Source organism: Ambystoma mexicanum, chromosome 2q, assembly GCF_040938575.1.
Source record: "Ambystoma mexicanum isolate Mex_15411 chromosome 2q, UKY_AmexF1_1, whole genome shotgun sequence".
NCBI lineage: Eukaryota > Metazoa > Chordata > Amphibia > Caudata > Ambystomatidae > Ambystoma > Ambystoma mexicanum.
Genome location: NC_090924.1, coordinates 816704481 through 816720938, shown reverse-complemented (window position 1 = coordinate 816720938; position 16458 = coordinate 816704481). Strand labels below are relative to the sequence as shown.

Genomic DNA, 16458 nt, shown 5'->3' with positions numbered 1-16458 from the left:
TTGAGGGAATGGTACTGCTTCCGGTTCCTGTAGACCTCCTCTGTGGCATGCGAAGCCACCAGCTCAACATGTGTGCAGTCCAATGCACCAAGAACGTTTGACATACCTGCAAGCACATAGAAGTGGGCCTTGGTGGCATTTACCTGTGCCAGGGTGGTTGGGAAGGCGATTTGCTGGCCCACATGGAGCAGGAGGGCATCCAGTACCTGCACCAGCCCTCTGAAGAGGCAGGACGTGATATGCCATGCAGCTGGTTCATGGAGTGCTGGTGCGTGCCTGTGGCGAGGCAGTGCAGGACCGACACCAGCTTCAACAGCGGTGGTATGGCTGTCCGGATGCCGATCCTGTTCCCTATGTCGCCCTGGATTAGATTCAGCAGTCATGTATTGTGTCCCTGTTTAGCCGCTACAGGGTATCTGCCCATCTGTCAGGGCCCAGGGTGTGGCCCTTGTGCAGGGTATGACTGCTTGCCTCTGCCGCGCCACTTGCATCCAAGCCATAATCCTCCTCCTCCAATCCCATGCCTCCTGTTACCATTGGTGCTGCTCCAGCTCATTCAGCTGCACTGCAGTGTGCAGCGCCTCCATGTCCATTGCTATAACTGAGAGAGGCAGCATGGTTGTGTTGGGGGGAGTGTTCTGCGTGTGGGCCTTTTCTAGTGTTCCTGGTTGTGTTGGGTGCACTTGGGGTGGGGGTGGGAGAGGACATTGGTGCATCTGTGACCCATTTAGCCCCATCTGGGACCATTTACCGCCTGGTCTGCGGTGCCAGTGGTTCCAGCATGGATTTTCCCATACTACCTGTATTTTTATGCCAGAAGTACCGGATTGTCCATGCTCGTAACGAGCCGGTGGCTCCGTATTGCCAGTGTTACTGGCAGATGTCTGGGGGTGCTGCTACTACCGATGTCTGTGTTTCCAGCACCGGTAACACAGAGTGTGGTGTTACTGTTGCCGGTGTTTCTGGCAACATGGCTCGAAATTGGTCGATCCGGTAATTGTTCCGGTACACAGTGCTACCGGCACGTTATTACCGGACTGCCAAACTTGTGATGAGGGCCAATGTCTTTTTACCTTAATCAATTTAGAGGTGGTCTCAGGAAACACCATCAGACAAGCGTTACCCAATTAGAAATGTAACCCCCATAGAATGTATTCACCATCACTAACCAATCCTGGTCCCCCATAGGTTTTTGGTAACCAGGATTACAGTATGATGTCAGTTATGACAAATGTTGAATATATAAACCATTGTTTTTTTTATGTAACGAGTGAGAGCTCCAAGAATTCAATGCTTGTATGCTGTCTCTGCTTTATTTTGATGATAATATAACTGGGTTTTGCTTTGCACATTGCGTATTTCCATTATTTAATCTGGTTTGACTGATTCCAGGACATCTGTGTAATTTAGGACTTCACAGGCCACCTTAACAGGGCGTGCTTAATGGCAACAACAAAGAAGAAATCTGGGTGGGGAGTTTGGTGACGTCTTTGAGCTCCTTCAAAGAGAAGTGCAGGCAAAAGAGGAGCCCGAGGAAGTAGAGAAGGAGCTGGCATCACGGCCAACGGTTTCTGGTGGCGATTGAAAAACGGACATCGCCATTTGTTATATATACCAGCGTATATCATGAAAAGTATCCAGAGAGGAGTGTAATGCTTTCAAGTAAATGGGAGTCATTTGAAAGGCTTTTGTGAGTTTTGGGGGGGTTTTCATTGATGAGGTACGATGAGGAATTTAGGGGGCGATTGACATGGATCTTTAGCTACAATGGGTGGCACCAATGCACCCAGCTCCAACATTGCACATAGCAGGTGGTCTGCCTATGTCTTACCGGCCATTTCCTGGTCGCCCTGCCCCGGACAAGGTGGGGGCAGGGGGTTGCTATCACCAGCACGGTGGGCCTTAGGCAAGGAGGCTTGTTTCAAGGCAGTGCAAATTGTGTTACAAGTGCAGCAGGTGAGCAGGACCGCAGTTTTTTTACTCAAGGTTTCGCAGCAGGTGATAAGAGTGGGGTTCGGGGTATGGGTAGAGTGAGTATGGGAAAAGACCAATATGCCAGTTAAAATAGAGAAGTTGGTAGAATGGCTGATCTTTTATCTGGATGGATGGGCAAACATTTTGGGAGATGCTTTTAAGGAAGAGTTTAGATTGGGGTACATGGGGGCTATGATGTGAAGATGGGCAGATAATTTAAGGTCAGCAAAGGAGCGACCTGAGGGAGTGGACAAGAGCTAGTCAAAAGAAGCGGCAGAAGGAGGAGCAGTGGGCCCATTTGAAAATTTGGAATGTGATTGAATGGTGTCACCTTTGGGAGTGGTGCCTACGAAGGCAGAAGGGGAGTTTAGGGTGATTCATCATTTGTCATGGTCGGAGAGGATGTCAGGGAAGGATTTTATCGCAGAGGAAGAGAGTGCAGTGTCCCATACAAGTTTGGACCAGGTGAATGAGATGGTATGGGAGAGTGGTCAAGGTACATTTATGGCTAAATGTGTTATTAAATCTACTTTCAGGTTTTTGCTGGTGCCTGCGGAGGATTTCTGGTTATTGGGCATGCAATTGAAGGATGAGATATTGGTAGATATGGTGCTGCCCTTGGGGTGTGCGATATGCTGTGCCCCGTTTTTAATGATTTAGCTAATTTTGCAATGGTGCATTACATGTAGGTCGGGGTCGCAAAGGGTGTTGCATTAATTGGAGGATTTCGTGTTTATTGATAGGGTGGGAAACGAGGAAGAGTGCAAGGAGATGTTAATGTTTGTTTCTGGGTTTAATGGAAGACTGGGAGTTTTCCCTGGCGGATGAGAATACGGAAGGGATGTCTTTGGTACTAGCGTTTTTAGGGATAGAATTGGAGTCTGTTGCAGTGACATCCAGCTTGACTGAAGACAAAGGTAGCAAGTTGGTGGGGTGGCAGGAGAGTGCTGTAGTAGCAATGAAAATGGTTTTGAAGGATTTTCAGAAACTTTGTGGACACTGGAACCTCGCACATAGGGTGATTGCTCCATGGTGCACATGTTGTAGGAACATGGCACTTTCAGGGGCAGGGTTAAAGCAGCCAGACCACAGAACGTGGTTGTAAGGCGTTCTTGGGGAGGATTTTAAGGTTTGGTTACGGTTCTTGGAGAATTTCAACAGTGTGTCCATGTGGTGTCCAGGTGACCCAGTGTCGTGGGAGGTGCGGGTATTTTCAGATGCATCTGGGCCAGAAGGTTTCGGGTGTGCTGGCAAGGAGGTTTAGAGATGGGATTTTAGGAAACTAGGGGTGTTTAATGTTTCTAACGTGTTCTTGTTTTCCGCAGATGCTGTACAGTGGAGAACGGCATAATGGTGATACAGATATATGACTATCTGCTGAAAAGCAGCCGGGCAGAGAAGAGTGGAGGAAGGTTTTGTAGTAGAGAAGGGGAGGAAGGCAGGAAGATGCTTTGGGGAAGTGAAACATTGGGGCAGAGATCAAGGGGGAGATGGGGCTGGATATGGAACTGCACAAAGAAGGCAGGTGGGTGTGTGGCCAAAAGAGAGCAGTGTAAAGATGGAGAGTGGGTTCAAGGAACAAATGGCTAAGGACGGGAGAGTGTGGGGGCTACAGGGGAGTTGCATTGCAATAGAAGGTGGGCAGGAGGGAACTTGTCAACGAAGAAGGGGATATGGGTTTTTAGAGGGAGGAGGACGAGTGGATAGGACAGCAGGAAGTTGGTGGGGAGAGTGTAAAGTTAAGGGTTGTGAGGAAGAAGAACACCTCTGGGGAAGGTTTTCTGCGTACTGGGGACAAGGTTGGTTAAAGGATGGTTGGGGGAAGCTGAAAGGTTATTATCGCAGGAAAGAGGGTTTTTAGCACTGTTTGGGTGGACAGGCGAACCCGGGGTTGCAAGAAAGGGGAAGAGAAACGAAGGACACGTGTTGGCTCTAGGGGGATATTGAAAAAGTTGGGAAAGATGGTGGTGAGCTGAACGGAAAAGGAATATTCAAGGGAGGGAATAGAATGGGGTTGGGAGGTCATATTATATTTGTTAATGGTTTGGTTAGTCTGTAAAGCTGAGGAACAAGGTTAGGGACATTTGTAAGTTGTGGCCTGTCACATTAAAGCAACCTTTTCCACTTACAGCGAGTCCGGTTTTTTTTTTGTGCAACTTAGCCCAAAGACATTTATCTCTGAGATCTCAAGTTGTCTCATGTAAGGCCTGGCCTAGTCAATATGGAAAGGCCTTTCTTGAGCGCTAACAAGAGAGCAATCTGCTACAAACCCAAACCAGGCATGAAAAATGTTAATTAGCTAAATAAGCAGTCAATGAACGTTTGCCAAGAGTCACGTTTGCTAAACTTTAACGCAATGCAATGTTCATAGACTAAGCATTCTACTGCTTGTATAAGATAAATGTGTGTCACGGCTTGGAAATGATTATTTAAAAATATCAACTGTGTGTTAAGTGCTTGAGAAACGTGAAGCAAGCTTTAATCTTTTTCTAGGATGAGTACTCATCCAATCCCAATTAGTTTGGGCCATTAGGTGGTGGTAAAGCACCAGCTATAATCCGACAGTATTGTATTAGAGTACAGATAGGGAGAAATAGCACATGAGGAGGGACACAAAGCTCGTAGGTGTTGTATGGTTATTTGTTCACCAATTGACTTCCCATGGCCATGGTAAACCCTATGGCCATTAACACCAGGTTCCTGACTCTCATCGCCCAAAACACCTCCTTGTTGGAACTCTTTAGGCTTACTTTAATCATGCCTTACCATCAAACGTTGCACTTGAGGTGCCTGCCAGTGTTTTTTTCAAAGCGATCTTAGAGTACATTACTTCGTTTGAGCTGTAAACAGCAAGTTGTGTAATAGAAATGTCTTAAGGTCTGCCTCCAGCCACTCTTTTATAAGCATTATGTGTGTGCTTCACTTAAGTCCTGTCAAAAACAAGTGCTGGCTTTTGTATAAGTATCAGGCATTTGCCAGGCACTGCTATGATATGTCCAGGTACTCGCACCATTTTGCACCTGCTACCATCAATGGCCAGTTAATACCACTACAGTCCCTGACAAGTGCCTTTCCCAAACCAACACAAAAGCCTAAACTGTTGGTACTGGTAATGCTTGTTTTACCTTTGCATTCTGGGGCTTGTGGTTTTGCTTTCCCCATTATAAAAACACAGCACATTGAAAAAGCAGAACTTGGGGAGCTACTCCCGCGTGATATGTAAGAAAATGCCCGTTCTGGGTGCTCCTTTGTTGAAAATGGAATTGGGCAATGCCGCGCGTGAATTGCTTTAAATCAGACTGGAACGTTCTCAACACAGCCGAATGGTTGCGATTCCTTGTGCGTACAGCAGGAAGAGACGAGCAAGGGAAACGCCGGTTTGTCCGACTTAGTTTCAGGGCCGAGGGCCAGCCCGGAACCTTCCCCCCATGCACTGCAGGTCTGCCTCTCGCGCGTCCATCCCAGGGGGCCAGGCAAGCCGCTGGTCTGACCCCTGTATGCCCGGCGAACAGGCTTCCCTTCCCCGCTGAGCTCCGGCAGGAGGAGATGTTACCACCCACTTGAACCGGAACCTTTCTGCAGGCGGCTGCCTGAGCTTGCTTGCCTCTGCTGCTAGTGCTGCTGCTGCTGCCGCTGATCAGGAGGAAGCCAGGCTGCTGCCGCTGCTAGACGCGTCTCCAGGAAAAGGAAAAGCCTTCCGCACAGCTGTAGCAGCGGCGCCCACAATGCTCAATGTTCCGCCGGCAGAACCCGCCCTGGCTGGGTTCTGTGTGAGGCTTTAGTCCGTTTCCTATGCCCGCAGTAGCATCCCCGGGCGGAGGCGCAGGCTGCCTGGCATGATGTGCGACTAAGCAGGCAGCAGCCTCTCCCCGTCGCCGGGTTCTGCCCATGGCATCGCCGAGCCCGTGTGCAGCCTAGGGCAGCCGTTACCGGAGTAAGTGCAGCCCCCGCCGCTGCATCTAATAGCTCGGGGCCGGGAAGCCTTCAAAGTGGACGCGGGCGTGGAGTTCGCGGGGACGCACCATGGGGAACACCGCGTCCTGCTGCGTGTCTTCGAGTCCCAAGCTACGCAGAAATGCCCATTCCAGGCTAGAGTCCTACCGACCAGAGACGGACCTGAGCCGGGAGGACACGGGCTGCAACCTGCAGCACATCAGCGACCGGGAGAACATGGATGGTAAGCGGGCAACGGGCGGGGCGAACAAGGGGCATTTGGCCAGTGTGTGCAGCCAATACGTGGAAACATCAACCCCACACCCCCCACAATTTACAATTTGTACCTAACAAAATATTCCCTGGTAATTAGTAGTAAAGAGGTAATATCTCGCCTTTTGGGGGAAACGGGAGGTAGTATTAAGGCCTGCGTGTTCGCTTTGACATCTGGTTGGACCTGCAATTTTTGTGTAGTGTGTGTGTCTCTGTCTTTATCATCTTCTTTGACTATCCTCACCACTTCTGAACCCTGATTTCTCCTCATTTTTTCGGTGTTGGTCATGTTGTGTTTATGTGCTCTGAGGCCCATGGTCGTGTGGCGCTTTATAAAAATTAAAATAAATAAATGGAACCCCAGTAAAAGGTGTGGCAGATAACTCAAGGCCTGATCTGGGTGTAGTATTTATGGTAGGTTACAGGCATTGTATGCATGTTACAGTTTTGCCAGCAGGCATGGTGGCAGTATTTGCCTCAGGCCCATGGCATCAATGTGGTAATCGTGTTGAAGGATACAGTCACTGTGACCTGCACTTGAGTCATGGGATTCGATGTCCCTGTCTAGCTCTCTGTAGGAAGGCCCAAGCTCTCTGACAAGCATGACAAACCCAGTCCATTGATTCACGGCCTTCCATGTGAATTTGTTTAAAGGTCTTAGTCGTAGAGCTCCTGTTGTTGTGTTCCTGGTCTTAAAAGCGACCTGTCATTTTGATTCTGTGCAGCCTATAGCGAAATTTGACCATAACCTGAGATGGACGTGTTGAATTGTATCGGTTTGGGGACCATGGTGATATTTGAAGAAACAGGTTGTGGTAAAACGGTTTGAAAATTCACTTGAAGGGCGAGTTCTATTGGGTTGTACGCTTTTTGGCCAGAAACAGGCGTGACAGTGTGCGCCAGATGGTTCATGACCTAATGTGATGAGCAAAATGATGCCTCTCACATTTCACACGTTGTGTAAACACGTGCATTTGTATAAGCTTAAGCTGTAAAGCTTTGCGTTGTTCTATCGGAGGTAGGATGATGACAATTCATTGCCTGATGTAGATTCTTATGATTATGGACTTCTTTTCTACTGTGCTAAACATTCCCATCTATGTCACCCGCTTGAAAACCACGCAGAGAAGTTATGTACACATGATAGCGTGGAAAGTCAGAAAGACGATGGACCTTCAACTACGGGTTTGAGAGGTTTCAAAATACTTTTGGAATTATGGCACGCAGATTTGATACTCCTGCTTTAAATATCCGCTGCTCATCGCTGTCATAACTTTTTGTAAAGTTGAAATAATCACCAGAACTTCGTATTCTTTGACCATCGGTGAGCGAGCTGATCACAGAGAGCCGTGGGTGCTGATTAATCTGCTTTTAAAAGTTGATCATAACACTTCATGACACGTGACTTTGGCGTCTCTACATTTCCATGTCACATCTGGACTGCCTCGGATATCAAATTCGGCCTCTAATGGGTGGTTTATGTAAGTCCAGTACACCGTAGTAAATCCCAGACAACTATGAACGCCAGAAAGACCTGCACATGGAAGCCTTTGCTCTTTACAAATGCCACATAGCATACATAACCCATAACACAGGTACAGCACCGCATCATGGTTTATTTTTTAATATTAAATAAAAAAAAAAACCGGCACCAGCCTTCTCTCAACAGACTCGGGTATAACTGTCACTTTAGACCCCGTGCATGTCATGGGAGATATCTCCTGCATTCGCATGTTTTTGTAGAGAGGCGTGGATGCCAGGGCAGGGCCACGCACATGGTGTGAAACACTGAACTTGGGTCTGTTAAACAGACGTCTGAAAAAGAAACACACAGACCTGTCAAATGGTTCCCGGGGAGGCCACGATACATAAAAGGGAGGCCTTGCGACAGCCTGGCAGGGAGGGGGTTTAGTTTGGGTCACGCAGACGCTGAGGGTGAAAGGAAGTCGGTTGCTATGGCACTGTTGTTGATCGCAGCAGCCCCTGAATAATCAGATTCATTACATCATGGACATGAGTAATGAGTTCATGCCCGAGAAGCAAAGCGTTGAGCAGGAGGGCTGCTGTGAACTCCGGCCAGGGATCCCTGTGACGTCGCACACCCCGAGAGTAGCCGGTAAATAGAGTGCATGGGAGGCGCCAGAGGCATGGGCGCTCTGTGATTTGCAAGCCAAGCTGCCTTCGCGTCTTTTTCGGCGTGCGTTCATAGTTGAATGTGTGCAGCAACATTGTTCAACAATTGACGTTGCGTTTTTAAAAGGATTCCACTTCGTCCGCTAATTGCGCCACAGGAAAAAGGAAGCTATCTTTTTGGCCAGCATGTGCACTCCCTAACACATATACTTCCGCAGTTAGTTTGTTCGCCTCCACCCTTCCATAACATAGTCACTCGTGCACTGCTCTCATCTCACCTCACCCCACTCCTCCTCAGCTTTCACCTGATGTTGGCCTTGCATTCATCCGCGCCTGAAACTTCAACAAATTTAGCACAGGCATATTTTATTTGTGGAAAAACAAGGCCCTGGTTTATTCTTTTCACAATATTAATATCCAACATTTAAGTCAACACAGACAATTGGCAGCAACACACTTATTTTTTCCAGCACCCCAACATTCTTATCTCACCAGCTTTCTTTTTGTCATTGTACCACATTTTACTTTTTACATAATCCAGGTCTCGCTCCCCCAATACTTCTGAGCCTCCCGCTCAGGAATTTGTATGTCCCCCGGTATTGGGCTGTGTGTCTTTCTCTTTTCACCAGCCGGGGCTGGAAGCTGAAAATTTGGAGGGGGGGGGTGCAGGGGGGGGGGTGCACCAATATCAAGTCCTCTCCGCCCCTGGAGTTTGTGGGTACTCTGTCTCATGGGATCACGTCCCAGTGATCTCGTGAGATTTGGTGAGCGCAAAGCGTGCAAAAGCAGGAAGGTGGACAGAACTCAGGAGACAGCCCCAGCGGTCCTCCTGCCTGTGGACCACAGCTGGTGCAGGGCCTGCCTACAGAGGCCCAAGTCAGCCAGAGCATAATACCAAGGCTGAGGACAGCATCATCGGTGCTCTGGCTGGCTTGTGTGTGTGAACATTAACACACTTTTATATGTAGTGAAGCTAATTACATGAACTGGACAGCTCCACAGTGAGTTCCTACTGCAGCCCTGCCCAGCACTCTAAATACCCCAGTTCCAATGTTAAAAGAGGTGTCTCAATAAACCCCCCTGAGCTTAATCCGTGTCTTGTCATTTGTACAGGCCACCACACCGTGTTGGGCTAAACAAGGGAATAATTCTTCATGGTCATTTTTCTTCTGCAAAGAAGCTTTTTCCTTGTTGGGCCGTCTGTGTGACCGCCATCTGTGATGACATAAGCACTACATTTAGCATACCTGCAAAGAAAAAACAGTTAGGGAGTGGTGGGTGGGACAAGCTTCCCTGCTGCTTGCAGGGTAGGAAGAAGAAAGAGGCAGATCCACGCCCCCACGCCCCCACGTGGCTATTTAACGTCCCAGGCATCTGATGTCACCCGGAAGGTGCGAAGAAGACTTTGCCCTTCCAATTGCGAGCCCCTCTCCCTCAGAAAACCTCCCCTTCCTGTCCTTCGCCCATCTCCACCAGGGCCACCATAGCTCTGTGACCCTTGTGTATCCCATCATGTGAAGGGGGGTGGTGGTGGGGGCTTGGCTCTCTGCCTTGTTATGGCCTGGCACCCTAACGCCCTCCTTTCAGGGTGGCTGTGCCACCTCGCTATCCCCGCCTCTGCTTTTAGCTTCAACCAAGTAGATGCAAGAAAATTAACCTTTTTTTTTTATTTGTACTATTATATTAAATAATTGGGGTGTGTGAAGAAGCCAGAGATATTTTAGGATCTGCAGCTTTGCCACCCCCATTGCATATGGTAACCTACCATGCTCTCAAAGATTTGTAACCTGTAAGACAGATTTTCACAATCTCAAAACAAATGTTAAAGAATGACATTCATTGTTTTTAAAAACTAAACAACAATTTTCTTTCTGTTAAAAAAAAAAAAAAAGCATACATTTTTGAATGTGTTGGACCTGTATAGAGGAGTACTGGTTCTCCATCCAAGATAGTGCAAGAAGTGAAATATATTGAAGACATGTGGTCGTAGCGTACTATAAGCATTAAGTGTAAAGATCTTCAATACACAAATAAAACTCTGAAAAATAACTACACATACAGAGGGCAAAACCTGTTAAATAACAAAAAAACAAGGAAGAAACTGGGCATGAACCAGATTATTTATTGTACTTCTATGCGCTGTATCCCACAGGTGACCCCAAGTCACGAGTGCGAGAGGGGGAGCAGCAGAAGGGAGTGTAGGAGGTGCAGTTAGGGAATTGTGGTCCCAGGATCACTATTGCGTTCACGCCTTTCTGCAAGACCAAGTGGAGCAGCGAGGAAATGTAGGTGCCAACTCCCCACCTTCCCCTTTCCCTCATGCAAGCCAGGCAGAAGATTTAGTTTTGCAGCTGATGAGTGAAATATCTTTTCCGCTGAGGGGGCTCAGCTCTTGCGTGACGGCTTTGCAAATGCTTTCACTGTTAAGATTGACTACATTCAGAACTATCTGCATGGTTAACTTCATCCTAATGCAACCTCTTTAACTGCCTGTGACCTGGATCCCGGAACTTCTCAGCCCTCGCCGGGAGCCCCCTGCATCAAGCTTTCAGCTCTGCAGAAGATTTTGTAGACCTTATTACATTAACTTTATATTCAAATGTGCAACTTCATCCCTGCCCTCGTGAGATATGTAAACCGCTTCTGATGCTTCCAGTGGATATCGAGGCCTTCAGATCCTCCATAATTCTGTTTGAACTATTTTTCCACTCCCTTAAAGACTGCCTGCTATAGCAACATTACTTATTAAGAATGCTGGGCTAACTTTGGATGACATTCCCACCTACAGGTCAATGTCCGGTCTCCAATTCATGACAAATTGAGAAGAGTGTTCAAAAACAGCTTAAGGAGTTTTTCAAAGCCAATAACTTTGTATACCCTCTAAAGGTGGGCTTCCACCCAGCCCTAGGGCACAGAGCTGACAGTGATGGATGATATGGGGCTGCAACTGGGTGAACTGGCTACAGCCACCGTGATCCTTTAAGGTTCACTGCGGCTCTCAATACGGTCTACCACACAATACATTGGTCTATGCTAATGAAATCTGGCATGTCAGGTCGAGCACTAAGCGGAAGTAGATGTTTTCTCTCTAGTAGCTCTCTATCTCCCGTCCTCCATTCAGGTCGAATCTTCGCACTCTTAGCAGTTGGGTTTGTCAGAGGTCCACGTTGTCTCTCCTCCTTGTCAATGTTTTCTTCCGCCCACTGGTCAATAATCATTTGCTTGTACTGGCTGAATTAATTATGCAGATAATACTGTGCAACAGCAAAACCGCTTCTCATACACTAAGACAATGGGCCTCATTATGGGTTGGGCGGTCCGGAATTAAGTGGTGGTAAACCCGCCGCCACTGTTAATTCCGGACCGCCCGATCCCGAGTCCTGCAGGCGGAGGTGATCTTCCTGCCAGGTCTGACCTGGCGGGTTGAACACCTCCCGCCTGCAGGCGGATGTGGAAACACCAGCACCATCACAAGATGGTGCCTGTGTTTCCACTTCCCCATTCCCATTGAGTCCTATTGGACTCAATGGGAATGGGGATTAACACCATTCCGCCTCCGTGAGTCCCGGGACACCGGGGCTGTAATGCCCTGGTAATTCCGGGAGTCACGGAGGCGGAATGGTAATACGAGTCCGGCGGTAACCAGGCGGTTTTACCGCCATGGTTACCGCCAGACTCGTAATGAGGCCAACGTCTTTTTCGCATTGACGGGTGGATAACGTAAAACCACCTTAAGAGTAATCCAACTAAGAGTGAGATTCTTATTTCTGGTCCAAACCACCATCATTGTCCCCCTGGTTTCTAGCCTATGGAATTGGGTTCTTCACTTACTCCCAGCAATTTGGTCAGAAACGTGGGCGTTTTATTCACTAGCAGGCTATTGTTCCATCCTCTGATTACCGTGGTAGTTCAGACAAGTTGGCTTAATCTTGGGACTCTAATGCAATTGTTAATATCCAGATATTGCACAACGTGTCACTGTCATCTAGGTACTTTTGATTTCGCAGCTTGACTATGCAGATTGATTTTATCTGGGAGTCCCATATTATGCCCTTAACCTCCTTTAGCTCGTTCAACCTGCAGCTGCTAAGATTGTTCATAATCTTGCAAGTCACTATTCGACCAAAGCAGTCTTGGTCTATCCTCAATGGTTGCCCATGTCTCAGAGGATCCTGTTAAGGGTCTCTGTGTGAACCAAAATTCAGTCTTTGGATCTTCATCATTTATCGCAAACAAGGTCAACGTTTAGCTGCTCCTTGGAACGCTTTATTCTTGTGACTCTTTTGAACGAATCCAGCCCAGATTTCAGTGACCTAGAGCTGGAGATCGCTCCATCTCATGTTTGGGAGCCCACAAATGGAACCTGTTCCATCGAGACCATGCGTCTATTTCTCACAATTTTGTCTTGTTAGGAAACCGCTTAAAACATTCTTGTTTGCACTTTTTAGTATTTTCTCAGTTTGGTTCTATGTAGCGTGTATTCAGGAAGGTATTTCAGTGTCTTCATGCATGTACTGGTCGACCATTGCACTTAACAAGTACCGCTCATAATATAATATCTGCAGGTATAAGAGTGTACCATATTTTATTTGGCTATTCGACTGTCACGATGGTGATAATCGGGCTTACCGCATAACCGGATTACTGTTGATGTCAGGACGATTGAATGGAACTGTTCAAAGATTTTACATTTATTATGAATGACTGTCCTCGCAGGCTCTGTGAAGAACCCACTTCCCCAACCATCCATCTAAATCCTGTACCTGGCCACGCTTTTATACTCCTACTGGTGGACCCTGTCATAATTAGTGGCCCCAGAAACCTCTCCCAGATCTGTGCTGTTTGAGCAATGCACTAACCTCTGCATATTTTATTTATTTTTATTGTATTGAGCATTTGTAAGGCGCTTTATACAACAGAATTGTGTTTTCAAAGCGCTGCATGACTGAATGGGAAGGGAACAGGGTAAATAATAACAATGGCAAAAACTGTAAATGTACAGTCGTGGTCCTACTAGACCTTGTGTCATTTCGGCCGTGAAGGTGCATTAAGTGCAGGGAATGGGGATGGAAGGAGGAGCAGGGGAGTGGACAAGTGCTGCAAGGGGGCCTGGGAGGCAAGTGCTAAGGGGAGACAAGGAGGAGAACCTCAGGCTAAGTGCTAGTACCGGCGACTCTCAAGGGTGGAATGTGGGGCCACCAAGCAGGAGCCCATAGGGCAGTGCAGTGGGCAGGGGGGAGTTGCTGGTATTGATTTGGAGGAGAGGCCTGGGATTCTGTGGGATTCACGAGGATCCGGCCATCGGTCACAGCGGCAGTGGGGTGATTAGCAGGGAAGGGAAATAGGTGGAGAAGAGTTGAGTTTTGAGCAGTTTCCGCAATTTAAGGATGTCCGGCTCAAGTCTGAGGGGGCAGAGAGGCTGTTCCAAGGGGAGACACCATCACAGGAGAGACGTGCTTCCTACTCTCTGACTGGAGAGTGGGGGGCAGGTCTCTCCCATCTCTCACAAGATGGTGAGGGTAGAGGAGCCAAAGAGGGTGGCCAGAGGGTAGGAGGAAAAGAGGGCGTAGGTGTTTCGATGAGGAGGATCTCTCTTATCAGGAGGGGGCGACGTCCTCAGAAGTCTGCTGATGTGCTGCCCCAATTCCCTTCTGCACTGTGACTCCATGTGTTCTGTGATGGTCCTAGTGATTGGTGCATCCTAAAGATGGTTGTGGATTATTAGATGATGAGAAACGGAGACAGCAGCACAGTGACAGCAAAGAATGACTTGCTTATTGCTGACTTGAAAAGGTTTGGCTATTCGCAAATCTGAATATGGGGTGGGGAAGGGATGATTTTCACTCTTTTGACTTGCAGATTTCATATATTCATACCCTGGAAGAGCTGCAAGAGCTGGTGATTAGATTGGGGACACAGCCAGATGGGGGTGTCAATCTTATTATGAATGGCTTATAAATGATACTTGTGAAAAGTGCCTGAAATTGATATGGATCAAAACTGTAAATAAAATTCAGATATGCCCTGCATGCTCCAGGAAATTATTTACAATCATTTTTTTTAGACTCTCTTCTTATCTTTTACGCCTTTTAATGCGCGCCTTTTTTGTGAGGTTGCATCCTCTTTGCACTTTGTGCTTCAAGGGTTTTGTTGTTGGTGAGGATTCCGCCCCATTAGATGGGCATGCACTGGTAATGTATCTTTGGCACTCTGCTACCCTGAAATACCTCATCCCCTCTAGCGCAAGGCTCGCTGAAATAGTTTTAGGTAGATGTTTACTGTCTGTTATCTGATTATTTACTCATGCAGCAGGCTTGTAGAATATTTCGGAATTAAGACTATTGTGTAGCATGTCACTATATTCAGTGATTTCGGGATGCAGGAAAATGTTACTTTTAAATGTTGTACCTTTCTGATCTACACATACTTTGGATGAAGATTTGTTTGTAAAAAAAAAAGACATTATTTGAGTGCAGATGACTTGTGCGAGATGTTTGTATATTCCATCGAGTGTAGGGTTGCGCCTGTCTGCACCCTTTGTTGTGCAGACTGCATCGCCTTCATTTGCACGCTAACCACGAACTGGCGAATAGATGGAAATGCCAAACGGCAGGTTGATGTGTCGTCTGTCCTATGTCGGGTTTAATTGGGCATATTACAATAATCAAATCCACAGCACATTAAAGGATTGTGCTTAAAAATCTCTATACAGTTAAACACATTTCCAGTTCTTCAACGTTTCATTTGCATTTGCTTTAAGTGGAGAAGGGCATGTTGCGTTTAGAAAGGACAATTGTCTTTTTCTGAAATGTTCCCCAATATCCGAAGAACGCTGGAGATTAAATAGTGGTCCTTTACACAGGGCTCGGAGCATGTAGCAGAACGCCCAGTGAAATTTGGGAGCGTGGATATAGGGCAAAGTCCAGTGGAGGTGATGATGTGCTTTTTATTGGAACTTTTCCCTGAGTACTGCAAGTGCACTTGTACCTGATTTTGGGATAGTGGGCACACAACCAAATCTTGCCTGGTGGGCAGCAATTTGACGTCCAATGTTCAATACAGCTATTGGGTAAAGTTCCCTTTCTTGGCGGCATAGCATACTTGTACAAATCCAGAAGAAAGGGCCTGGAAGTGACCCAATGAACTATCTTATCAGTTGCCCTATTTAATGTATCTGGAAAACAAAATTTTGACTGACCTTCAGGATTAGGCAAACCAGGTTGATTTGATTACGTGGACACAATAAAGTGTATTTTATCGCCATATGTGGTTGTTAGGCCTTGGGTGTTTTATTTTAATTTTATGTAATTGGTTATTTATAATGCGCTTCATGCCCAGAGGTCTCTAAGCGCGGACCCGGGGATCGAACCTTTGTTGCTCCGCGTCATCTTGCTTCCAAGGCGAGCACATTGCCCCTGAGCTATCCTCCCGAGACATGTTCTGGATAATGGGAAGGTTCAGCAGAAGTGGGGGAGGTGTGGGGGTTCTACTATTTTGCAGACTTTATTACAAGGCTCAACTATGTTAACTGGAACATTCTATGGGGTAGCTTGCGAAATGGGGGATTTCTGTTTCTTGTTGCATATTAATATAGCACTCCATCCCCACACATGGGTGCAAATACATATAGCTATGATATATGATCAGTTGGGGAATGTGGCTGGATGAAACGGACGAATCAAAGCTTTAAACGGGGCTGTGTTCTTGTATCACTTTTGTTCAATGTTTCCATTGCTGACTTGCCTTTCGTGGTGCAAACAACTTTCATGCAAAACCTGGCACAATGCATCTGGGCTTAATCAAATTTGCAGATGATACATTTTTGAGTGATCACACCCCTGTGGGCAGGCCTACAATATATTTTATCGAACATAATATTTCCTACAAACCATGGACCAAAGTGAAATATTTTCCACATTGAGGATCAGTGTACAGTCGCCGAGCAAGCAAGCACGCATAATCATTTTAAGGGCAGCTCAAATGGGTATCTCCACTAAGATTCCTTTTAATTAAGACATACATTATTTAGCATTTTAAACCTATTTTACTCGTGCATATTAAACAACAAGACTCAAATTTCCCCTTACAGAGCAATAAGGACTCCAGATTGGATTAGCAAGATCAGCCATCAGAGAGGTTTGGGAA

General features: G+C 47.0%; 1 protein-coding gene across 1 annotated transcript in view; it reads left to right on the top strand.

Annotated features, from left to right (window-relative positions):
• The first annotated feature begins 5576 nt into the window (after window positions 1-5576).
• Window positions 5577-16458, top strand: part of CCNY (cyclin Y) — a 1206874-nt gene continuing 1195992 nt past the window's right edge. The window contains exon 1 of the mRNA XM_069648029.1: window positions 5577-6151. Coding sequence (XP_069504130.1) covers window positions 5998-6151 — 154 coding nt within the window. The 5' untranslated portion in view covers window positions 5577-5997. The remainder of the gene's footprint in view (window positions 6152-16458) is intronic.